This window comes from Tiliqua scincoides, chromosome 1 (genome assembly GCF_035046505.1).
Source record: "Tiliqua scincoides isolate rTilSci1 chromosome 1, rTilSci1.hap2, whole genome shotgun sequence".
NCBI lineage: Eukaryota > Metazoa > Chordata > Lepidosauria > Squamata > Scincidae > Tiliqua > Tiliqua scincoides.
Genome location: NC_089821.1, coordinates 294,350,216 through 294,377,462, shown reverse-complemented (window position 1 = coordinate 294,377,462; position 27,247 = coordinate 294,350,216). Strand labels below are relative to the sequence as shown.

The window sequence follows — 27,247 nt, the reverse complement described above, 5'->3', positions numbered from 1 at the left end:
ACTGGGTTCATCTAATCCAGCTATCTGCTTCCCACAGTGGACAACCAGGTAGCACTGAGGACGTCACAGGCAGGGCATGAAGAGAGTAGCCCACTCCCACAACACTGATTTCCAGTGGCATATTTACGTCTGAGCCTGATGGTTTGATATAGCCATTGTGCAAATACATAGGAATTTATGTGTGTGCAGCTGATTGCAGGATGGTACCCTAAGTGCCTGAACTTCATACTCTTGGTTTTGCTTCTTTAATATCACAGGGAGCAATAACAGCAACAATCAGATATACTCAGGATGATCAATTACAGGTTATCTGGGGAAACTTCAAGCTCCAAATGATTTAACTAATCTGTAACTTTGAAACCAATTTTAGATTGTCAAAAAAATCCTTGAATTGTGAGACCATCTTTAACAACACACCATATAGACATGTTTTTCCTCAAATTATAAAAATACACAGAATGTATTAAGTGTGAGATGGATTTATTACCCTTTTTTAAAAAAAAAGCAGTAATATAACATTAAGTTTCTAACTGTTTTAAACTTCAGCAACGTTTAATTTATAATTTGGTTTCCAACTCAAAAGAGTTACATATTTTAAAAAGTAATTTTTCATGGTGCAGACAATCAGAAAGACACTTAAAAGGAAGAGGTTCCAAAATTGTGGTATCACTGAGATGCAAAATTGCTCCCTACATTCAGGATCAAAGTCCTCTCTGTCTATTAGGTAAAATTCACCGATTTGACAATTGGGGAAAAATGTGAAAGCCAAATATGCATTATTTAGGTTGTACAGTATATATTAAAATAGAAGTATTATTGAAAAGAACATGTAATATTCATACTATCAGGATGGAACAAACAAAACCACTATATTCAAGTGTAGAATTGTACCCCCCCCCCCAATTTCTTATTTGAATATAAAGTAGATGGTTATCAATTGTGACACTGCCCAAAGTGATGGAGTGGTGTGAAAAGTACGTAGTCACATTTTTCCATCTATCCAACTATATTATTCTATCTTAATCTGGCATCCATACATGGAGAGCGACACAAATAAAATAAATGCATTTTCTCTCATCGAACATAACTGAATGCAGAATTCATTACTCGTTTTTGTATCTAGCATACATTTTCAGAACAGTGATAGAATGATTATTCCAATTTTTTTTAAGCAAGGTAACAGTCATTATCTAGTTACACAAATGTGGTCCTCATGTCATTCACAGCTTATAGGGCTCCTTAAATGCCTTTTCCTGCTTCTTTTAGTTTTCGTAACAAGCAGATAGGATTAATACCAAGGAATTCAAAATTAAAGTAAAAACTTTAAATCAATCATTTTGTTGATCTAATATCAGTAATAAGATCTACTGGATTATTTTCACCACCTTGGAGGCACTCATTTTAAGAGTTAGCAATCATAGGGTGCAATCCTAACCCCTTATGTCAGTGCTTTCTAGCAGTGGCATAGCAGTGCCAATGGGACATGTGCTGTATCCTGCAAGCACTGCCATAAGGGGTTAGGATTGCGCCCATAGGCTTTTAAATTGGTCCTGCAATCTGTTCTGAGGTAGAGCTCCAACTTTGCTAAGTACCTCAGGGTTTTCCCCATACAACATTCATTGCAACACTGGAAGCCAACTCACATGCACATTTCCTATGGTCATCACTAATTGTGGGTAATCAAGTAGTTTGTGGTTCGCAATAACGAAGTGGCCAAAATGATTGTCCACCAAAAGAAGACACCTTGAAAGCATCACCAAAAGTACTTTAAATGTCCTAATATTTAACTACATCCACCCGTATACTACCATGTTGCAATATTAAGATGCATGTTAATTTTCAGGGGAAAGAACTATCATCAAGACGACTAATATTTCATAGCCTACTGAATTTGGTTTTACCAAAGCAACAGTGAATTTAAAATTCCCCACAAAATCAAAAGTGAAAGGAAAGCATTTTAATTGCAAAATAGACTTCTGACCTTTACATTTACACACTTTGAATTCTTACATAAAATCTTAATATTTTAAAGAACAGTTCTCATAAGAATATCTGTAAATGAAATGCTGTCAAACAATGTATAATAGGTATTTTGTAACAAAAGTTTTGTATTTGTTTGAAATAAAAGTTGGTGGAATGTACAGGATATCTGTATACTGCTACCTCTGTAACTCATACAATTACTCCAACATTCCAACAGGCAATTTTGCTGGAAACCTACATATCAGCTAAATGCCCTATAAAATGTGCGCTGCCAAACAATCTCAAAAAATTAACAAGTCCAGGTGTATCATATTTACAGTTCTTCTTCAGACAATGGCATATTGCTCATATAAAAGGTCTCTAATTTTATAGAAATCTTCACAGAGACAGCCTTCCAATCCAATACGTCCAGTTTCGGTCTGTAACAAAAACATAGTCTGTTTACTTACTGATTTTACAAAGAAGAGATTTGCGACTTCACTATGGGACATAAAAGCAAATACACATAAACGGAGACCACTTACCCTGCGAACAGCCACCACGTTGTTACATACAAGGACCCCTCCTACAAATTCAGCTTGAATTCCTTCTCGCAAGAGAACTTGCTTGAAGTCAGACAGTCTTGGTTCATTCATGAAGACAGACTGATGTCCAGGAACCTTTTGTGAAGAAGGTGCAAACCAGAAGTTCATTGAAAAGATGTGAACAAGAAAAATACTCTTCGCAATGTTAAAGTTATATGTGTCATGATTAATCCTCATATTGCTAGGAGTATGCCAAAACCATTCCATTGACGATTCTGTTAATTGAAAAAGAACATGTTTTATAGGTGGTGGTTGGTGGCAACATCAATGAGAACACCCGTTTTCAGTAGTGTAATCTTGGGCAAAAGAGGACGTAAGTCTTTAGGAAATTAAGGATCTTTAACAAAGATGTGTTGGGTCAACTGGTGCTTAATGTGCCACTTCTAACCCACAAGGCTATTCCGTGTGACTGAGCGCAGTCCAGACAAATGTTGATCAAGACAAGATAAAATCATCCAGTTTTCATACCTCATTTGGTGGCAAGGGTTCCAAGGTGGGTATGATCTCAGTTTCCTCACATACTTCTTTGTCATCTTCTCCAAAGAGGCTCTTCATGGCCTTCTGCTGGGCAACAACACTGGAATCTGAAGAGGGTGCATCCACTTGCATTTCCAAATCTTCTCCATCATCTCTCAGTTCCCCTTCTTCCAAAATGACCCCAGTGTCCACTTTAGAAACCCGCATATCCAGGACTCCGTCTATCCATGCCAGTTCAGCATCTTTAGCTTTACAAAACTGAAGAGAGCTGACCAGAGAGTCTTTCAACCTGACCTAATTAGCAATTAAAGAATATTTTTAAAAACAAATAAACCATGGTCCATTTTTCATGTCTGATACTTGCACTAAATGAAAGTTTACTTTCATTTACTTGCACTAAATGAGTTTCATAGTTTCATTTACTTGCACTAAATGAAAAAGGATCCCTTGAGAAGTCACAGTTTGGAAGACACTGTGAAGGATTATAAATCACAATAATTCTTTAATCTTGCAGTTATTGTGGGGTCTCCAAGAGTCCAGCCCACATGTGAAACAGGTCAAACAATTTCCTACAGACTAAGAAGAAAGAGGCACCTGAATAATATAGCCTGTGGGGCCAACAATCGTATAAATAGCACATTTGATCAAGGAGCTGACTGAAGATTCAGATATGCAACTTGGTTTGGTATACTTTTGCTTTGAACAGGTCTGGTCATATACCTTACCAAGAAAGTCACATCAAACAGGAAGTGGTTTGTTATCAATCCAAGTTGTATGAAATGAATGAGGCATCATTACCACTGGCAACAGGTTCTTGTAAGATTTAGGAGTTGCGTTCCTTGATATAGAAAGAACTTCAAGGTTTCATAACTTGTTTTCAAACCTCTTTCTCTTGCACTCTATAGTGCATGCCACTATATAATGCAAACTGCTATGTAGCAACAGCAGCCAACTGCTTTGTAAGATGAAGGCTCTAAGAAATACCACATAGGAAAAGGCAGAGCAGAGAAAAGCTGCTTGAGATGAACAATACCACCCATGAAGGTAGATGAGGTTGTACATACTATCTGTCCTTCCTTCAGTAGAGTACAGCAGTCTTACAGACACACATTTTCCAGTCTGCAGAGTGTTAACCACCTTGTCTGCGTCAACTTGTGTATAATAGGGTAGCTTAAACAGTAGATCTAACAAGCAATTTAACCGGAAGGAACGGTTCTTTGTCTATGCAAGTAACTAAGGGCGCAATCCTAACTAACTTTCCAGTGATGACCTAGCTGCAGTGCAGCCCCAAAGTAAGGTAGCAAACATGCCCTTACCTTGAGGAGGCCTCCTTGACTGCCTCCTCACTACAGAATGCAGTGCACACCACATTGGCTCAGCTATGTCAGTGCTGGAAAGTTGGTTAGGATTTTGCCCTAAGTATATGTTTGAAACAGAGTAAACACAACAGGGTTTTAAAAAAAAGTTAATATAGCTGTCCAATCTTGTTTACCCAATTCTAAAATCTTACCTGGTATATGTGAGTTTCACTGGTTGCATCTACAGTTTCATGCAGTTTGGGCATGTAAACTTTAATGTCCTTTCCACCAAATGCTCTACAGCATTCTGCAAGATCCTGACTGGCGTCAGGAGGTCCATGGACAATGATCAACTGCCGCGGCTTCATCTGATTAATGATTTTTTTGATGGAGTCTCCATCTGAGCGCCCTTCATAGTCTATGTATGTAACACGAGCTCTAAAATTTGATGTAAGGAAAAAACCCTCAGCCATTTATTTACTGAATGCATTATTCATTAATTTGATTACAAGAAAGAGAACAAAACTCACAATGACAGAACAAAGATTACTCAAAAAAGAATTTGAAAGGTAGCCTCTGAGCACTTCTTCTAATGACATTACCCACTGCAGAAGTAGTCCCAGAGCTCCACTCCCCCCACCTCCCATTGACTACACATGATCACAACACACTCACTTTATTTCCATTGATTCTGTTGCTGAGATGCATTTGGTAGGAACATCTGCTAGATCCTGATCCATAGGTTCTTCTCCATTTGTGAGTCCAGATTCCAGTTTGTTCTTTTCTTCTTCTGTTGCTTGAAGTTCTGGAACAAGGAAATCCTCTGGTCTAAACAACGGAAAATCGCTAATGGTGAATTGGAGATATGTCAAGGAAATTTATGGTAGAGATCACAATATGCATAAATAAAATAACTTCCTTTGCTGTTCAAAAGCTCCCAATCGTTATATCAAAGCACAACAAAAGAATATTGATCCAAATCCAGGAATTCATGGGTTGAGTTCATAACAGATTTCATGGACTACATGTCCTTTTAAGGAAAGCTTTTCAAAAATTTGGAATTGAAATATACTACAAGATACACACTGTGGCATTTTTATTGAAGGCAGGCAACGTTGTGTTGTCCTTTAAGAAATAAGAAATATTTCGAACAACAGCAAAATGGTGGCTACATTGTATGCCAAACTTGCTGTTTCTTTCCTAAGGTATTTATATGACGCTTTTAAATATTTTGGGATATCTGTTATTTACTAGAAGTCTTGGGATGCAATCCCAGTTCAAATAGTATTTAAGCCATTTCTGCCCAATGCCGCATATATGCAACAGGGATCAAATGTGTACACCTGTGGGCTGGGCAGAAATTGGTTAAACATAATGGCCATAACTAATGCAGTGCTATGTGTACTTAACCATTAAAAAAATGTAACATGTTAAAAATGTTACTTAAATATGTATAAGTGTACTGGACTGCAACCTAAATAAGAGGGGAAACCCTATAGCAGTCATACAAAGTGGCAAATGATAGGAATTTAACCAGAACTTCTGAATTTTGATTCTACTCCTGAATTATTGGTAAAATGCCTTCAGAGCTTGCCCATTTATTAGGTTTCCTATATTTAAAATAGGCATGCATTACCTTTGCACAGAATTTTAAACACACTAAATACTACCCTTTTTATCTGTTCCACGTACTTGATAATTTCTCCATACTCGTCCCATTTAATTCTCTCTTCTGGAGCTGGAAACATGGGGTAAGACTTTTTGGCCTGTTTGAAGAAGCTTCCTTTTCGGTTACCTTCACCTTTCATCATCAAATCATGTTTAGTTTTATGAACAGATGGTTGATCAACATCCTCTTCAGCATCACTCTCATCACTGGAATCAATATCTGCTCTAAAATGAAAGCCGAAAATAGTTTAGAGTCAGACCCACAAAAGTACAAAAAAAATTATACTTCCATCCTAATCTTACTTTCCAAAGCTCAGAATAGATGTCAGGGTACTCTCATCTATACAATGATCAAATCCCACAACTGCATACTGCAGCCAATCAATGCTATAGCACTAGCTGCTCACTGAAGGGGCCTAAAAGTTCTATATTGCATGTGCAGTCCAATCCTATCCTTCACTGGAACAGGCAGGTCACTTGGCCTGCACCGTATCCAGGACAGGGTTGGGGCTGGCTATGGCACAACCTGGGGTGAGGGGAATCGATTCCTCTTAACCTGGTTAATATGGCAGCAGCTTGAATGGGGTTACTTGGATTTGCGTCACCAAAATAGGTGAGAAGGTCCTGCCTAAGTGATGAATCCTGGCTCCACCCCCCTTCCTGAACCAGTCAGCCCACCACCTGTCCTGGATAACCCTTCTCTCACCCTTTCCAGACCCCTGCACTGGCCTGACTCAGCAGGTGGCAACTAACCTTATTTATTTATTAGATTTATATTCCGCCTTTCTCCCTGAAGGGCACCCAAGGCGGCTTGTTGGTACTGTGGAGGCCAGATTCAGTCTCCCAACTCTCCCAGTGGCACAAAAGTGCATTACGGTTCAAGGGACTTGTGCTGGCCTAACAGGGGCTTTGGAGTGCACCCAGAGCAAAATATTTCAAAGAATTACAGCAAAATGGTGGCCTGCTCTGCTGTTTCTTAAGTTATTCTTATATTACCATATATATTATATTACTTAGCATTACCCCTGCTAACTGGGTAAGAGGCACTTTTTCAAGTGGGTGCTCCTCTTTTTAGCAGGGGGAGAGTAACAGGCCCACTTCACCCCAGCAGTGTCTTTTCCAGTGGCTGTCTGCTGGTGTTCTTTTTGCATCTTTTTAGATTGTGAGCCCTTTTGGGACAGGGAGCCATTAGTTATTTGATTTTCTCTGTAAACCGCATTGTGAACTTTTAGTTGAAAAGCAGTATATAAATACTGTTGTTAATAATAATAATAATAATAATAATAATAATAATAATAATAATAATAAATGTAGCTCTTACATATTTGAGGATATGTTATTGAATTGGGAGGTACTCATGAAGCAATTAAAATAAATGGAACTTGTTTCAAAATTTAGAAACAAACTGTTCAAATGTTGCTTAAAAACTTGGTGCTGAGCAAGTATTAATGTAGCTGCAGTAATAATACTGCTTTTACTTAAGTTAAAGATATGCCAGACATACCACCACATTCTAAGGCTATATTTTTGAACCATTTCCAAAAACATTTATGACTATGGTCTACAAAGAGAGAGACTCACTCTTTGGATTGCTCTAACTTTTTAGCAGCTTCTTTCTTCAATTTTTCCTTCTCTAGGTATTCCTCAAGTTCTTTCCCTTCCAATTTGACCCTTTTTCTGAGCTGAAAGAAAAAGTACTTATAAACAAAAAAGAGGGAATAATTGCAGGCATAAAAAGCAATTTAAATGCTTTTTTTTTTAAAAACAAACAAACAATGGATATCAATACATACTCTAATGGATTATAAGCAGTCATGGTTAGGTACAAATAGCAAATTGCCAAAAGCATTAAAAGCTTCAATGCTACATATCAAATTAAAAAATTACTTTGATAAAAATTTAATTTACAATGGAATGTAATAATTGATGTATACAACAAATCTCTATCTCAGTGATTTTCAACCTTTTTCATCTCACAGCACATTGACAAGGCACTAAAATGGTCAAGGCACACCACCAGGGTTTTGACAATTAACAAGGCACACCATGCTGCCATTGGGGGCTCACATCTCCCATTGGTCCTATTAATAAATGACCTTCCCCCAAATTCCTGTGGTAAATCTGTGGACCACTCGCGGCACACCAGTGTGCCATGGCACAGTGGTTGAAAATGGCTCCTCTATCTCCATACTTCGTTAGATTAATTAACCTATTATAATCTTATTCTGCTGATGCAGGCAAATTGAGATAAAGTTAGAGAACTGTTAGAGCTGCTTCAGATATTCTTACATGCACACATGAGTATTTTGTGAAAATGTTTAATGAATGGATGTATGCACCAGACATATTTTGTGATACTCTATGAAATCACATGTTCTATGAACTCAAGACTACCTGTGGTTCCATGATGCTTACTGTAAAATGAGAAACCTTCCTTATTTCTTGGGAAAATGTTTTCAAAATACTGGGGTGGGCACATATTCGCAGATTCACTTATCTGCAGATATGGGGGGGCCCCCACACCATACACCCACTCTCTGAGGGGAGCTGCACTCCCCTTGCCTGTGGAGGGTATTCTCAGCTCTGCAGAGGCCATAAGTGTCCACCCACGGTCTCTGCGGGCCTCTGAATGACTGTTTAAAGGAAAAAACTTGACTTCCAGTTTTTTACTGAAACCGAGTGACTCTTTAATGCCTTATAAGGCATAGGGAGGACAAGCAAAGCCTTGGAGGGGGGGCATGGGCACCCCCAGTTTCATGTAAGTGGATGGGGTTCTAGAACAGAACCCCGTGAATACTGGGACACACCTCTACATTATAGGAGGGAAGTACAACATATACCTTTAAACAAAAATGAGCACACCTGTGCCAAAGCATAAGGTTATGATATAATCACAATTACGCAACTTTTTCAAATATTAGATTTAAAATTTGATTATTCCCTTTCAAATGCAAATGGTAATTTCAACCTTTCTAAATGTATGATCAATTAACATAAATTTATTAGAACTCACAAAAATGCTATTCTAACATTTTAAACATTTATTCCTTGTGTTTTAAAGAAACTGAGAGGGAAAGTATATTTGCTCCATATTGATAGAATAAGGACAGAAATTCTTTCAGCAGTAATGTTATTTTCTTACATCTTAATCAGACACATAGTTAACATGAGACTTAAACGTTTCAATTCTAAAGTCCCAACCATTTTGACAGAACATATTTTCTCAAGAGTGTAGTTTGGACTGCAGCCCAACTGAACTAGTAATATTTTCTTACCTCCATGTCAATAACCTTTTCAGAGGGGTTATCTATCAGGAATCGTGTTAGTGTTCCAGGAGTGGTTCTATATGTCAAAATGATAGAGTTTTTGGGATCCTGACACCATTGTATAAAGAGATCTCTTGAAAAACCACAGTCCAAATCTGGTTGGCTGGCAAGGACAACTTTGGGACTAGGAACTCGAGCCAAATCTGAAAGTCCATGGCACAGAGATAGATGACGAAACTGGAAAGGATTGTTCCTCTTATCTTCAAAGCACCTCATTAGTTTGTCACTCATCCATTCCACCTTTGATTGGGGGAAAAAAACAAAAGAACCACTGACCACATGATCTACCTACTTTTTAGGAAAATAAATCCTGATCTGTGTGTACAATATATATGATGCACAAACATTATTTATGAACATATGGGCAGCCCAATCCTGAGCAGCCTGGAGCTGCGGAACCCGGTGGCTCCACAAAGGGCTCCCGCCGGATCCCGAGCCTTACTTCCTGAGTAAGGGAAGCAGTCCCACAATATGACTACTCACTTTAGTGGTGACTGTTTGGTCGCCGCTAAAGTGAAGGTGCACAGCCCTCCCCAGTGTCTGGGATCCTGCGGAGCTTGGCTCCGTGGACCTGCCTCTCCCCCGCCCCTGGGAACACCTCCCCCCTCTCCGGAACGCCTCCCCCATGCCCCTGGGAATGCCCCCATTCCCCGTTCCGCAGCCTGGTGGTGGCAGGCACCACCGAGCTGCGGAACTCGGGTGCCCGCCGGGCAGTGGCTCAGCACCAGCCAGAGCTGAGCCACCTCTGGCTGAAGCCAAGCGGTAAGCCCCGCAAACGTGCCTTATGGCACATTTGCGACTGTGGTCTGCGCCATGGAAGTGCGGACCACAGGATTGGGCTCTCAATCATCTAAGACAGAGTGAGAAAACTGGTTCATCTGGATAAGCATTCTCTAGTTCAATTGGCAATAGCTCTTTCAAGATGGTTGTATAACAAGGAGGAACTTCCCTATCTAGACTAGTGACAACCTTCCTATTTGGATTTTATGGGTTGGATTCCAACTAGCATTTGCATGAGCAGAAAGTCACTCATGCGGAGGGGGGACACACAGGATTTTCACCAACTCCCTCCTTCATTGGCAACCTACCACACTACATCCAACACTATTCAGGGAGGTCCCCAACCTCAGAATTGGCTATTCCTGGGGGGTGCTGGGTGATGCAGGACAAGAGGAGGCAGGAAAGTCCCATTTTGCAAGTGGCATGCTGCTTGCAGTTATCAGGACCCAAGCCTTAATGTAGACAATTAAGAAGATTAATATCTCCTCCACAATATTGAGGATTTAAGTTGCTAGCAAAACAACACAGTTACATCTTTATAAATCATTGCAATTGGGGCAGTTTATTGGGGCAGACTACAACAGTTTATTGTAGTCACATAAATAAGCTGAAAACAAACCTGAGATTTTGAGAACTCCACAACGTTGTAACTGACGTTATTTAAAAGTGCTAAAGAGTAGACTCCTAAACCTGCATCTTTTGTTCTCCATATTTGATCAAGTAGTTGAGCAAGTTCCAATACTCTGCCTGCAGTGTCCACCGCTATTAAGACATTTCCATCCCCTCTCAGAGTTTCCAAGACATTTGCTGGAGATATAAAGGCAAGCAGACTTTATTAGCTATCTAGCAGCACTTTAAATATAATTCATAATTGTATAAAAGTTTATTTCTCATTGTCACAGAAAAACCTTGTTAGTTCAAGGATGAGGCTTTAATCCCTATGTGGTTTGCAGCAGTTTTACAGTTCAGTCTCCAAATCCAATTTTTATTAAATAAATAATTTATATCTGCCTTTCTTTACCATTCAAAGCAGTTAACGAACAGCCCAGATCCGCTTAACATATAACATTAAAATAGGACAAGGCTTTAAAAAAATGTGTTCACAACACCATATAAAGGAAAATAATGAAAAATCCCCAAACTAACAATTTTCCCATGGAATGTGAGCCTAAAAATAAAGGTTTTTACAGCCTCCTTAAAGCTCTACAGAAAGGACCTCAGACTTCGCTATAGAAGACCTTCCATAACATTGAAGTCGCAAGGAAAACGGCCCTAGAATGCCTCCATATTAATCTCATCTTCTGAAATGAGAGGCCCTTAAGCAGTTCACTTTAACATGGTGGCCTTAAAGGAAAATAATTAAAAATTACTTATGTTTTATTTAATTTAATGGAAAATAACACCCACAAAAACAATTCTGAAAATCTCCTCTTGATCACTTAACAGCAGTGTATAAACTTGCCATTTTTTAAAAACCGATTTTATGAAAAGAGTCATTTTTTAACACGTACACTCACTATATACATCTTCCAATTAAAGATCTCAAGTTCTTAATTTTTTTGGAAAGCCATTCAAATAGAGGAGGAAAAAACCAAATTCACAATCCTATTAAGAGAATACATTTCCTGTTTTATCATCATATTCATGAGCACTACACAGAAGCTTGGATATAAAATTCTGCCAAGACCTAAGACTTCATCCATTATCAGTACTTTAGGTAATATGGCCAAACACATACTTAGCAGTTGTTCATCTCTTTGCTTCCGTCTTGGCTGTACGTAAGTAGCATTAAAGGAATCTGTGATAAGCAAGGAAGGCCTGCTTAGCATTTCTAGGGAACATCCATTCAAATGGCTGAAAAGCAAGTTACACCAGACAATTTCAGTGCTGCAGTTAATTTAAAAGAAAAAAATCTAACACTAAAATGCATAGACCAGAAACCACTAGGATTCAAGTCAAGCACAGGTGCAGGAGGCCTGCGCGTCACCCCATGCAGTGGGCAGGGCAACGCCCCAGGTGGGCATGGTGATGTACCATTGCAGCACCCCCACCAGTTTTTTGGCTGTTCCTTTTGTTATAACACAGATATTTCAATGTGGTTTGTTTCATTGCATTCTGCATGAAATTACGCATTGATTGATATAACATGATGGTCTTATTCCTCCAAACTCTGATTTTAGTGATTTTGAAAACTTGTAGAGTCACACACACTCAACTTACTAACACCTTATTGCAGCAGTTCTCAAACTTTTAGCACTGGGACCCACTTTTTAGAATGACAATCTGTCCAGGACCCATTGGAAGTGATGTCATGGCCAGAAGTGACACCATCAAGCAAATTAACTAAATAATTATAAATAATTAAATTAAAATAAAATAATTAAATAAGGGGGAGCCAGTCCTGTTCCGCCAAGTGAATCTACTCTGAAGTAAGTCCTATTGTGGTCAATGGGGCTTACTCTCAGGAGAGTGTGGGTAGGATTGCAGCCTGTGAGCTCAATCCTATGCATGTCTACTCTGAAGTAAGTGGTCAATGGGGCTTACTCTGTAGTCTGCCTGCAGTAACAACCCCCCAAAAAGAATCAGTGAGATTTCCAGCCCTCCCCAGTGCCCAGCTTAAAGTTCTTCTATTTCAGGCATATGAAGATAGACCCTCCTGGCTTTGCAAGTGCAAAACAGAAAACTTCCCCTTACCAGTTCAAGCTACTTTTTTGTCCTTTTTAGTGGGGGGGGGGGGGGGGGAAGGAAGCTGCCTTCTGGAGCATTTATTGCGCTCCAGCTCCATGGAGCAGTCATGGAGGCCTCCTGAAGGGAACATTTGATCTCTTACCTTGGTGCTGAATTGCAGCTGCCGTAGCACTGGAAAATTGGGTAGGATTGGGCCCTTGCACTTGTTCATATTCAAATATCAACACTTCTCAATACATTTATTTCTCAATTTCATGACACACAATAGCTTACATTTTTGTCATTTTATCTCAGAAATAACTCTGTTTCGTGTGTCTTATCCCTGGATTGTTTTTTGTAAGATCAGCTGTGAATATTCCCAAGTTCAAAAATAGAACAGTAATAGAAGCCCAAAAAGGGAATTTAGAACAACAACCTTCCTATAAATAAAACTCAAACCTATCGCTCTGTGCATAAATCACGCAGATTTCTATAGGCAAAGTAAGATATCTACTGCTTTAATTAGAACATAGAAACTACTTGGAATAGTGTCATTTTTTTCCAATAACACTTGAGATTATATTCTTAAGATAGTTCTTTTCTCTTTTGAATATTTATTTATCAATCAATGAAAACAAAATCAGTAAACAATACAACCAGCAACTAAAAAAACACCATGCTGTCTACCTATATGAAGTACATGCATGCCCCCTTATCTGCAGGAGTTCCGTTCCTGAAATCCCTGCAGACAGCTGCAACCATGGATACAGGCATACGCCTGTCCCCGCAGCCTGGACCCTTCAGAGTCTCGGCTCCCCTTGCCTCCGGAGTGATTTCTGAGCTCAGCAGAGGCCACAGATGCCCATCCACAGTCTCTGCTGGGCTCAGACTGAGCTCAGCAACTGAAAACAGGTGAAATCCCCAGGCCTCCCAATGACTTATAAGGCATTAAAAATACCACTTCCAGTTTCTTCATGAAACCAGAAGTCACGTGTTTTCAGCTGCTGAACTCTGTCGGAGCCTGGCAGAGGCCATGGACAGATGTCTGTGGCCTCTGCTGAGTTCAGAAACCCCTCTGGAGATGAGCAGAGCTCCTTTCGCCTCTGGAAAAGGCATGTGCAGCAGGGCAGGCACAGGGAGCCCCCATGGACCCAATATATGGTTAATTGAATCTGCAGATACGGGGAATGTGGTGTTTTTAATGCATACCTATAAATATCATATTTATTGCATGATATGCTCCATATCATATCCTAATTCACTACAAATTCCCTACCATCTAATCTAAATATCAAAGAATATAACAATCTCCATATGCACTTCTTATACATTGCAAGTGGAAGATAGTTCTTTCATTATGTTGTGGTATTTAAGGAAACTAGCCATTGATTCTTTAAATTTTGTTCTAAAAGAATCGTGATTTAAAATAAGAGCAGAGTATAATCCAGGGGTTCCCAAAGTCTGCATCATGAAATCCTGCAGGTTTTGGATGCCACCATCTTGAATCTTGTGAAATTTTGTGAGGTTTGGTCATCACCATTTTGCGAGATCTAAGATGGTGGTGCCTGGCTAAGCAAAGAAGAGGCTGTGGGGCACCATGACCAGCAGGTTTGGGAACCAAGGCTATACTCCCTCAGTCTATAGAACCTTAATATTTTTCCCATCCATGTCACAGCTTGTAATTCAAGGAGGGTCTATTTCTTCAATCACTGTGCCATCAAATTATCCCATGTATGTAAACCGTTATCACATTCAGGGATCTAATGGATCTTGGCTATTAATGCAGGCTTAAAATAGCAAATTACTACAAGTAGCAAGTAAAGTTTGACCTCCACAGAACACAGGAAATCTTATAAAATGGAAATGAGGTTAATCTTTTTCTTCTTTCAGGTCGCTGATGTTCTACTTATAACAAACCCAGGAACATGTGGCTTTGCAGGCTAACAATTTCTGTGAATTGAGTTGCAAAATTGTATTATTACAAGGTCAGGCACATGTAGGAATCAGAAACACTAAATAATGAAGCCACTGTAATATCAGTTAGTAAACAGACATGACTGGCTCTTGTGTACATACATCTCCCTCTTGTGGTTGAAGTCAACAGCATAAACAATTTCTTCTTCTCCATCTTTAACAATCTTCCAGATTGTGCCTCCTATCATGTGGCCTGCTGGCAATGGTGTGATGGAAAGCCCATGCCCTTTCCCTAAGAGAACAACAATCGTATTTCAGAAATATAAGGTTGGTTGCAGTCTATGGCAGGTAAAACAGGAACAGAGTTATTGCCAAAGGAGTGTTTCGCAAGCTATTCACTCTATAGGATTTACTGAAGTATTCTTATCTAAACTGTTCTATGTATATCTAGGGCAGTGTTTCTCAAACATGGTACTTGTACCATCAATTGTACTTGAGGTGGTGTCCAGTAGTACCCTCGGGACCCCCACACCCCCCACTGCCTGGTAGCGAGACCATTAATACAACAAGAAGCAGTAGGAGGCTTGACTTGGTGCAGAGAGCTCCAGCACGAGCTTTTCACATGCTCAAAAAAGCCGTCCTGTCTGTCCTGGGCCTCTTACCAGTGTTTGTCGCATTGCATCCTGCCTCCCAATCTGGAAGTAAGTGGTGATGACATCATCACCAGTTACTTCTAGTGATACTTCCAATAAGTGGACCATGCAAAGTGGTAGAGGGGAATAAATGCTGATCTAGGGAAAATGAATTATGAATTGTAATTTTAATGCAACTGCTCTTCTTTAGTAGTAACTATGGTCACCTAAACCACCAGAACAGTACAATTCCAACTTTGCAAACAGAATTGCATATTCTTTCACACCTCTTTTATTTGGTAGAGAGGGGGGAAAGAGGTAGAATTGACTGGTATTTGCTGAAATCTAAATACATCACTGGAGGTTGCTAAATAAAAGGTCATCAACATCCTTGTGTCTCCTTTCAACAAATCTTTCCTCCATACAAAGGGGATGATGATAGGCATTAGTAGTTGACCTGGTGAACAAAGAAAAATGATCTTTCCCACATTAATATGCTAACAGCTACTTCAAATTTTCACGGTATAAGTACCTATGTTCAAATTTTACAAAAGGAACCACATTTATGCAAATAGAAACAAACCTATAACAGAAAACATTTAACCCTTGAAAAGTAAGTAGAAATATACTTCTGGCATTTCCTAGTCCAACAATCTGCATGCTGCAATAAATAGATGGAACATGAGCTAGACTGCTATTACAGCAGAACTCCTTATAGTAACAGTACTGTCCATGATCACTGGCTTTACAAATCTGTATTGGTAAACTAGAATATTGGATTATGATATATACAAGTACCAGATGACAGCAACTGAGTCTTGCCTCTCTATAGCCACGTATATAAACAAGTAAATAACAGAAGTTTCAACAGCCTTGTTAATTCCTAAAATAGTTTATTGTTTACTTTTGTGAGGAAAAGAAGATACAGGATGAATTCAGACATCACAAAAACCATGGTTAAGGATGCTTAACTATGGCTTAAGAAATGTTTGAATTGATAAACTATGATTTTAGCTGTTATTCTGCTTCCAGGTACATTGCCCTAGGGATGAGAGTGCTGAGCAGATAAAAAAATGAAATGCTTTAAATATGGTTTGCCTGTATGCTTTGGAAGCTCACACACTAAACTGTGATTAGCATAAACCAAGTTTGGCATGATTTAAGGGAATCATAGATATTAGCAGGCCTAAATAATAGCCTAAAATAGATAATAGTCTAAAACAGATATAACATTGCCTAATTTAACTTAACTGAGCCCCTCCTAACTAAAAAAGGAACACCAATGTCCCCTCACCTTTATTTTTATATTCTACTAGTATCTACAAGATTTTTGCTAAACTGCCTTGGGTATCTCTCGATGTGAGGGGAAAGCTGGGATATAAATACTTTAAATAAATTTTTAAAATCCCTAACCATTTTCCAAAGGGGCCTAAACATTGTTTTGTGTTTTAAAACAAAGCACTCTGAGGCAAAATATGCAAACAAACTACACACGATAAAATGATGCTTTAACAAAGTTTCTTTTTACCTTTCAAATTGACAATCTGAGAAAATTTTAGCTGTTGTATTTTATCGAAAGCTGCATCCACATCATCCAGAGTAAACAAAGTGAAGTCTTCTGTATTGTGACGTGACTGACCAAAAGAAAACAAACAACCCGGAAAATATTCTTAGATATAACAATCATTTTGGCAGAATTTAAATGTTTGAAAACAAGCAAATTTCAAGTGACCAATACCTGATAGAGATCATACATGAACATCTGGCCCATTTTGTACACAGGGATGGTTGCATAAATGGCACAGTTTAATCCCATCTTTCCTACTGCATATGGAAGTGCACCCAAATGTAAAGGATCAGGATGTGAAAGAAGAACTGCATCAACCTGGTGAACATGCCTAAAGAAACGAAACAGGAAAAAAAGTTGCAACGTTCTACCCTTTGAAAAAGTTACCTTGTTGCAGCGTTCTACCCTTTGAAAAAGTTACCTTGTACTAGCAATTGCATTTAGTATGTCATTTGAGAACTGCACACCTCAAGTTTTTAATTCAAACACTGTTTTTATGGATTTGCACGTTTCATAAAAATAGCTACACAGTAAAAAACAAGATCATGCCTGTTCTTGGAACAAATGGGAAACAGTATATGGGGAAAATGCCATACTCTGCTGAAGACACACACACACACACACACACACACACACACACTGAATTAACATGCAATCATTTATCACCAATATTCCTACTACTTAAGAGCAAGAAAATTACAAATAGCCCCAGGATGGACAAATACTATAATGGAAACCTATTAACATTCAACAATATTTTTTAAGGTTCTTTTATAGGTTCTGAAGGTTTTCTGGTGCTTCAGAAGAGGGTCCTGTCAGTGATGGCTCACTCTTTATAGAATTCTTTCCCCATGAGGTCAATTTGGTGCTTTCTTGTGCAATTTTCTGGCACCAACCGCAAGCCTGTATAATTTAACAACCCTACATCAGCCTGCTCTGTTAATATGCCTCCAATGCTAAACTCTGTGGTTTATTTTTCTCTCCCCTTTCTATGTGTTCTCTTACTGCTGTGATTGTCATATTTTCAGTCTTTGTTTTTCATTAAATTTGCTGGAACAGGCCTTGAATTTTACGAGTAACGCAAGTTGTAGTTAAAAACACAAATAGTTAGAAAATAAGATCTGCAAATCATAAGAACATAAGAACAGCCCTACCGGATCAGGCCATAGGCCCATCTAGTCCAGTTTCCTGTATCTCACAGCGGCCCACCAAATGCCCCAGGGAGCACACCAGATAACAAGAGACCTGCATCCTGGTGCCCTCCCTTGCATCTGACATAGCCCATTTCTAAAATCAGGAGGTTGCACATACACATCATGGCTTGTAACCCGTAATGGATTTTTCCTCCAGAAACTTGTCCAATCCTCTTTTAAAGGCATCTAGGCCAGATGCCATCACCACATCCTGTGGCAAGGAGTTCCACAGACCAATCACACGCTGAGTAAAGAAATATTTTCTTTTGTCTGTCCTAACCCTTCCAAAACTCAGTTTTAGTGAATGTCCCCTGGTTCTGGTGTTATGTGAGAGTGTAAAGAGCATCTCTCTAGCCACTTTATCCTTCCCATGCATAATTTTGTATGTCACAATCATGTCCCCCCTCAGGCGTCTCTTTTCTAGGCTGAAGAGGCCCAGATGCCATAGCCTTTCCTCATAAGGAAGGTGCCTCAGCCCAGTAATCATCTTAGTCACTCTCTTTTGCACCTTTTCCATTTCCACTATGTCCTTTTTGAGATGTGGCAACCAGAACTGGATGCAATACTCCAGGTGTGGCCTTACCACTGATTTGTACAATGGCATTATAATATTAGCAATTTTGTTCTCAATACCTTTTCTAATGACCCCAAGTGTAGAATTGGCCTTCTTCACTGCCGCCGCACATTGGGTCAACACTTTCATCGACCTGTCCACCACCACCCCAAGATCTCTCTCCTGATCTGTCACAGACAGCTCAGAACCCATTAGCCTATATTTGAAGTTTTGATTTTTTGCCCCAATGTGCATGACTTTACACTTACTTACATTGAAGTGCATCTGCCATTTTGCTGCCCATTCTGCCAGTTTGGAGAGATCCTTCTGGAGCTCCTCACAATCATGTCTGGTCTTCACCACTTGGAAAAGTTTGGTGCAAACTTTGCCACCTCACTGCTCAACCCTGTCTCTTGGTCATTTATGAAGAGGTTGAAAAGCACCAGTCCCAGGACAGAACCTTGGGGCACACTGCTTTTCACCTCTCTCCATTGTGAAAATTGCCCATTGACACCCACTCTCTGTTTCCTGGTCTTCAACCAAGTCGCAGTCCAGGAGAGGACCTGCCCTCTAATTCCCTGACTGAGGAGTTTTTTCAGTAGCCTTTGGTGAGGGACCGTGTTGAACGCCTTCTGAAAGTCCAGATATATAATGTTCATGGGTTCTCCCACATCCACAGGCCTGCTGACCTTTTCAAAGAATTCTATAAGGTTCGTGAGGCAAGACTTACCCTTACAGAAGCCATGCTGATTCTCCCTCAGCAAGGCCTGTATGTTAATGTGTTTTGAGATTCTATCTTTGATTAGGCATTCCACCATCTTACCCGGTATGGATGTTAGGCTCACCAACCTATAGTTTCCCAGGTTCCCCCTCTTTCCCTTTTTAAAGATTGGTGTGACATTTGCTATTCTCCAATCCTCTGGCACCGTGGCCATTTTGAGGGACAAGTTGCATATTTTAGTCAAGAGATCAGCAACTTCATTCTTTAATTCCTTAATATCTCCTGGGTGGATGCCATCAGGGCCCGGTGACTTATTGGTCTTTAATTTATCAATGAGGTCTGAAACATCTTCTCTTTCAACCTCTATCTGACTTAATTCCTTGGTCAGGAGGGGCTGTTCTGGTAGCGGTATTTGCCTGAGGTCTTCTGCCGTGAAGACAGATGCAAAGAACTCATTTAATTTATCTGCCATCTCTAAGTCTCTTTTATCGCCCCTTTCCCTCCCTCACCATCCAGAGGGCCAACCGCTTCTCTGGAGGGTTTCCTGCTTCTAACATATTTGAAGAAGCTTTTATTATTCCCCTTAATGTTGCTGGTCATGCGTTCCTCATAGTCTCACTTGGCCTCCCGTATCACCTTCTTACATTTCTTTTGCCAGTTTATGTTCCTTTTTATTCTCCTCATTAGGGCAAGACTTCCATTTACAGAAGGAAGCTTCCTTGCCCTTTACAGCCTCTCTAACTTGGCTGGTTAGCCATGGGGGCACCCTCCTGGACTTAGTCAAGCCCTTCTTCCTCTGCAGTATACAGTTCCACTGGGCCTCTGTTACTGTTGTTTCAAGCAGCCTCCATGCACTCTGGAGAGAATGGACTCTTTTTTACCTTCCCTCTCAACCTCCTTCTAACCAGCCTCCTCATTTGAGGGAAGTCCGCTCGTCGGAAGTCAAGGGTTTTTGAGACAGATTTGTTCGGTATTCTTCCCCCGACGTGTATATCGAAACGGATCACAGTATGATCACTGTTCCCCAATGGCTCAGTAACATTGACATCTCTAACCAGGTCCTGAGTACCGCACAATATTAAATCCAGAGTCACCTGCCCTCTGGTGGGCTCCGTGACTAGCTGCTCTAAGCCACAGTCATTTAACATGTCAAGAAATCTGGTCTCCTTTTCGTGACCAGAACACAAATTGACCCAGTCAATATGAGGATAACTGAAGTCCCCCATGATTACAGCCCTGTCCCTCCTTGTCACCTCCCTGATCTGTATCCTCATTTCAAGGTCCCCTTCCGGTTTCTGGTCTGGAGAACGATAGTACGCCCCCAGTATTGCATCGCTCCTCAGGCCTGGTAATTTAACCCACAGAGATTCTATGGTGGAGTCGGACCCACCTACAATCTCTACTTTGCTGAATTCTATCCCTTCCTTAATGTAAATGGCCACCCCACCTCCAACATGCCCCTCCCTGTCCCTCCTGTAGAGTTTATAGCCCGGGATTGCGGTATCCCACTGATTTTCCGCATTCCACCAGGTTTCCGTTATGCCCACTATGTCAATGTTTTCCCTAGTCACCAGACATTCCAGTTCTCCCATCTTTGCTCGGAGACTTCAGGCATTTGCATAAAAGCATTTGTACATGGAATGCCCCAGGATGGGCTGCTTATTCGCTCCTTTGTCCCCGCATCCTCTCACTGTGCCAAACTGTCTATCACATCCTACCATTCCCAATTTCTTCTCCTACTCTGCCTTTGCCTTGTTGTTCTCTAACATCCCCATCCTTGTCCCATAGCGATGAGAAGTTCCAAACCGGATGCCCCTCAGCTCCTGTCGGTCTTCCCCCAGGGATCAGTTTAAAAGCTGCTCTGCCACTTTTTTAATGTTATGTGCCAGCAGTCTGGTTCCATTCTGGTTCAAGTGAAGCCTCTTGCACAGGCCCCGCTTGTCCCATAACGTTCCCCAGTGCCTAACGAATCTAAACCCCTCCTCCCTAAACCACCGTCTCATCCACGCATTGAGACCCCTGATCTTTGCCTGCCTAGCTGGCCCTGCGCGTGGAACAGGTAGCACTTCTGAGAATGCTACCTTTGAGGTCCTGGCTTTCAGCTTCCTACCTAATAGCCTAAATTTGGCCTCCAGGACCTCCCGGCTACACTTGCCCACGTCGTTGGTGCCGACATGCACCACAGCCACTACCTCCTCCCCAGCACTATCTACCAGCCTGTCTAGACGAGAAGTGATGTCCGCAACCACTCTAATAACCCTTCATTAGATCCACTCTAATAATCCTTCATTACCTATGTATAAGGGTGCAACATACCTTTACATATGGGCAGAGGCAACTTCTAAAGTAGTGCCCTTTTATATTTAGCAGAAGGACAGGAAGTGTCGCTCTCTTCACCTCAGCATGGTGTCTTTTCCAGTGGCTGTTGCCGATGCCTCTTCTGTATTTTTTTAAATATTGTGAACCCTTAGTTCCCTGTATTCAATTTGATTTATTTTACTATGCAAACCGCTTTGTGAACTACATTTGGACCCTTGGTATCCATGGAGGATTCATTCCTGGACTTCCCATGGATACCGAAAACCAAGATAAATAAATCTGCAGGTTTCATTCATAGGACCTCTGGACACAACCAGAGATGTTCTCCGGTCACCATTCTGAGGCTTCTGCAGGTCTCAGAAAGGTCTCCAGAGGCGCCAGAAAGGCATTTCCAGTCTGTGGATAAATCAGAAGTGCCTTTCTGGCACCTCTAGAGGACTTTCTGAGGCCACAAAAGCGGCACACATCTCTGGTCACATCCGGGAGCTCAGGTCCAGTCTCCATTGCAGGTTTGGAACCCGCGCTTAGTTAAAACAGTGGGTCCCAAATCTGCGTATAAGGAAGCAGAACCTGTACTCTGTTGAAAAGCAGTATACAAATACACTGCTGGTGTCTCTGAAACAACTGAGAAGTAAACAAAGCAGAAGCATTCAGAAAGTGCTGGAATTGCAAATCATATATGGGAAGAAAAAAGGACTCAGGGCTGAATCCTATTTCCAGCATCAGTGCAGCTGCAATGGAGCCCTGAGGTAAGGGAACAAATGTTCCCGTACCTTGAGGAGGCCTCTGACTGCCTCCCCACCACAAGATGCAGCGCATTCACAAAGCTGCACTGGCATTGGAAAATTGGATAGGGTTTAGCCCTCCACTGGTATTAACTACAAGTTATTGGTATTGACTACTAGGGCCCTGATCTCACTCAAACATGCCACTGGTATTCTTGTACATCTGAATAAAACATACACTTGTGGAAAAAATTTTGGAGTTATTTGCAAAGGAGCAACATTTTTCATTAATAGCTGGGTTCTACTCACTTTCTTAGGGAATCAATGATGTCCAAAGAAAAATTCTCATCCCAGCCACAATCCAACAGAAAACGAAATTCATCTACCTGAAGTAAATAGCAGAGAGCAGATTCTTCCTGCACCCCTGAAAGGGTGGTTAACTTGATAATGGATGTCATATTTTTCTTCTCAGAATTGCTCACCAAAATTGTCTGCTGCAAAACAAATGAAATGTACAGGTTGAGACTAATTATTCTCCTGGCTTCAGTTCCAAGCACTCACGTGGATTAAAAAAAACAACAACACTATAGCAAATCAATTTAAAAAACAAAGTTTCTTTGCTCCAATGATTGAAAAACAGCCTTGGTGACCTTTTGACTCTAAGATAAGAATCATTAAGAAGACAATCCATCTTTGGATTGAGGGGCTGAGCACTTCACTCAGCCCCTCCCTTCACCAATGCAAAATGATCCCTTTCTTTCTTGCTCAGGGGGAAGGGAGGGGTCTGAAGGAGAGAGAAGAATTGATGGATTGTTAGCCTGCTGCCCTCTCTCTCTCTTTCTCTCTCTCTCATTAAGGAGGCTGTTGTTAAAGGACTGTTCAGTTTTGAAAAATGATTTTAAAGGGATGCATTTTTCCCCTTCTCCAGGGATCAGCACATTCCTTCTCATTTGCAGGGGCCATTTGTGTTGAGTCAAATCCGTGTATAAAAAATCCATGTATAAATAGGCTGGACCTGTATTCTGAAAACCAAAGAATATGTTCCATATGCTATAGGGTTCTTAACTGTCTCAGGTCCTAAAATTAGGAAAGAATAGCAAAGATAACTGAACAATAGTTTCCAACATTCCATCATATTCTAACAACGTCCCTGAACACCACCAAAATAAGCCTGTGCAGACAGGATCAGCCTGATACTGACAGGCTTGGGTCAAGGCACTCCTTCATTTTCTTCTAGACAAGTGAACAGAAGCTACTCATTCTTATGGAGGAAAGTAAAGTACTGCACACTTGAATAAGGACAAAAGATACTCTCTACTTCCAATATTTGGAGGCTCCTCACCCAAAAACAGGGATCTCAGACAGGGATAAAACCTGTATCTGTGGGTAGAAAACATAAAAACCAAAACTCTCTATGTTGGGTTTGCAATATATACACCTGCCTCCCTTAACCCCACCCACTGATGAATCAGGCATTTTATTAATTTATTACGATATTTATATACTGCCTCTCTCAATAGACTCGAGGAGGTTCACACGGGCAGGATGAATATAAATTCATTTTTCAATGAGATGTTTACAAATATTATTCCATGAGATGATCTCATAGAAACTCCATTCAGGTGTTTTCCTTCATAGTGCAAGTCATCAACCTGGCTCTCACACTTTCCAAACTATTGTAGGCAGCTGCAACCAAGCTTCCGAACGGTTTCTCAAAAGTGTTATCCCGGGTTTTTTTGCCTCCCAACTCTTCCGTACTTCACTCCACACGTATTATGCCAGTGGACTCTTGGTCTCCCATTCAAGCAATCAATCCCACTTAGCATTTTCAGACAAGGTGACAGCTCAACCTCCAGAGCACACCTCCTGCCCCCATCACTATCTCTAAACTTAACTAGATTTGATAGTAGCAAATCTATGTGCCAGAACTTGAGGCACTGCTAAATCCCTATAGACTGGAGGTAATTTAAGAATATAAATGGTGTATGTTAAACCCTACACCTGCTACTTTTCACCTGTTTTCTCCAAATGGGCAGAACAGAAACAACTACAGGTAGGAGGAAAAACAAGGAGGTGAGGAAAATTGTTTTCAAGCAGGAAAACGAAGGCAGAGTAAGGGCACTGCATACCCCTTACAGCAGCCCTTCTGGAGCTTTAAAACATTCTCACCTCTGTTTTACAGGAGCTCAGCACTACCCAATTTTGCTCAAATCACTGTCCCATCTTGTTTGGCCTCAGGAGTAACCCCATCAAAATGTGTATATGACTGGGTTATCAAATCGGATTAGGATATTAAACACGTACACATGCAGCAGGGAACTGTGAACTGTGAGAGCTGTTCACACATTAACCTAAGCCCCAGAGCATATTTCAATGTGAATGACTATAGTTGGGAACATTTTCACAAAACAATTCATGCTTGCTATATACAGATTTGCATTTGCATTGAATGGATCATGTGCACAACTGTACCCAATTACAGTTTAATGTGAACTTTCCTATGCTCAGTTGAAACAAATTAGACACTTAGAAGCCACAGGTCTAGGTGCACCTATTTTTATCTGACATACTTTACAGCCTTATCCAAACCATATTTATTCAGAAGTAAGGCCCACTGAGTCTAACAGAACTCAGGAAAGCATGCAATCCTATACTTTTCAACTCAGAAGTCCCAATGTGTTCAATGGGACTTACACCCAGGAAAGCACATATAGCAGGGGTGGCCAACCCATGGCCACAAGAGGCTTTTTGACATATAATGTGTGGCTCACAGAAATAGATGGGATGACTGCCTTTTTTGCATCACAATTAATATAAACAGTAAATAACAATTTTTCAATTTTTATAGTTATTTACCAGATATAAACTCAAGAGTCCATTGGATTACAATGTAAGTTTAATGTTCATGGTGAGTAAAGGTATTTACAAATTTAAGTGTTTATTATCGTGTCTCTCAAGCATCTCTCTTAATGCTCTCAAACAGCTGAAGTTTATCATCTTTCAATAAAGCCAGTTTGACCACCCCTGACATGCAGCCTAAATGCACCCCTGACTGCAGCCTAAATGACTAAGTAGAGAGTGTAGGATTGCCGCTCTCCATAAAAACATAAGACAAGCTTCACTGGAAAAGTTCAAAGGCCCATCTAGTCCAGCTTCCAGTGGTCTACTGGAAGATAACACCTGTGCGCCCTGGGGCATCTGGTGGGCCACTGTGAGACATAGGAAGCTGGACTAGATGGGCCTTTGAACTTTTCCAGTGAAGCTTGTCTTATGTTTTTATGGAGGGTGGCAATCCTACACTCTCTTCTTAGTGGTTGGAAGATGGGCCTCTGGCCTGATCCAGCAGGGCTCTTCTTATGTTCTTATTCTGTTGCCAGTCCATTACACCTGGCATTCTGAAGTAGCCTACTTCTAAAATTTGGAGATTGCATATATGCATCATGTCTGGTAAAGAGTGATGGTTTTTCCTCCAGAAATCTGTCCAAGCCCCCTTTAGAGGCATCTAGGTCAGATGCCATCACCACATCCCACAGCAAGGAGTTTCTCAAGCTACCTTGTTTCCCCACGTACTGATTCCATCCCCTTTTTCTAATTCAATTTGCTTATATTTATCTCTTTCCCTTCTGTAATTAAATTGCATTGTTGCTATTTCATGAACCCGGGTTAGATGGGCACCATTGCTGTGGGTTAGGGTAAGAATATGAGCCCTGATGTTTGTGAAAATAGATTAAAAAAAAAAAAGAATATGAGCCCTGCTGGATCAGGCCAAAGGCCTATCTAACCTAGGAGGTTGCACATATCCATCACAGCTTGTAACCTGTGATGGACTTTTCCGCCAGAAATCTGTCCAATCCCCTTTGAAAGGCATCAGGTCAAATGCCATCCCCACATCCTGTGGCAAGGAGTTCCACAGGCTAAAACCAGGAGGATGCACATACCCATCACGGCTTGTGACCTGTAATGCACTTTTCCTTCAGAAACCTGTCCAATCCCCTTTGAAAGGCATCCAGGCCAGATGCCTTCACCACATCCTGTGGCAAGGAGTTCCACAGGCTAAAATCAGGAGTATGCACATACCCATCACAGCTTGTGACCTGCAATGGACTTTTCCTCCAGAAACCTGTCCAATCCCCTTTGAAAGGCACCCAGGCCAGAAGCCATCCCCACATTCTGTGGCAAGGAGTTCCACAGGCTAAAATCTGGAGGTTGCACATACCCATCACAGCTTGTGACCTGTGATGAACTTTTCCTCCAGAAATCTGTCCAATTCCCTTTGAATGGTATCCAGCCCAGACGCCACCCCCACATCCTGTGGCAAGGAGTTCCACAGATTAATTGCACTCTGGGTAAAGAAACCTTATCTCCAGTCCTGAGTCTATGAAGTCACAGCCAAACTCTGTGCTGGGGAAGGGGGGAAACCATAAAGAGGAAAGCAGCCCCAAATCTGTATACCTGGAGCCCTTCAGGCAGCAGCCGCCCCCCAGCTCTGCCCCTTCCTTCTCCCCCAAGACTCCATCACAAGGAGGCGGGAACCCCTAAGCCACCCTGTACCCCCAGCAGCATGTGTGAGAGGGAGGCAGGGGGAAAGGGGCAGCAAGCCCCCCCCCGTGTATACTTATGCCCTTACCTGAGCTGTAGCCCCTCGTTAACCCCCAGCCCCCAAACCTCTTGGGGACCTGACAGAGGGAGGAAGAAAGGCCACCAGCCTCTCAGCCACACTCGGCGACCCCTTCCGCAGCCGCCATTTTGGCCTGCCAGGGAAGAACCGGCAGCGCCAGACCGCCTGCGAACTGGGACGCGGGCTCTACCATTGCGCAGCTCGGCGGGGGGAGCCCACTCT

The 27,247-nt window shown here is 41.1% G+C and overlaps 1 protein-coding gene across 3 annotated transcripts; it reads right to left on the bottom strand.

Moving 5' to 3' along the window:
* Positions 1-486: 486 nt before the first annotated feature.
* On the bottom strand, positions 487-27,151 carry CPSF2 (cleavage and polyadenylation specific factor 2). Of its 3 annotated transcripts, none has more exons than XM_066628522.1 (15): positions 27,035-27,151; positions 22,717-22,901; positions 17,068-17,227; positions 16,858-16,963; positions 14,860-14,989; positions 11,855-11,970; positions 10,736-10,923; positions 9,286-9,576; positions 7,592-7,692; positions 6,035-6,235; positions 5,018-5,170; positions 4,555-4,780; positions 3,036-3,338; positions 2,508-2,642; positions 487-2,402 (listed from the first exon to the last, which is right to left on the bottom strand). In XM_066628522.1, exons 2-15 carry the CDS (start codon positions 22,863-22,865, stop codon positions 2,310-2,312), a joined length of 2,352 nt encoding a protein of 783 aa, XP_066484619.1. In that variant the 5' UTR covers positions 22,866-22,901; positions 27,035-27,151; the 3' UTR covers positions 487-2,309. The 3 variants fall into 3 exon arrangements, with proteins under 3 accessions (XP_066484619.1, XP_066484628.1, XP_066484636.1); XM_066628531.1 differs by having other exon boundaries at positions 22,717-22,898; XM_066628539.1 differs by lacking the exon at positions 27,035-27,151 and having other exon boundaries at positions 488-2,402; positions 22,794-22,877.
* Positions 27,152-27,247: the final 96 nt, after the last annotated feature.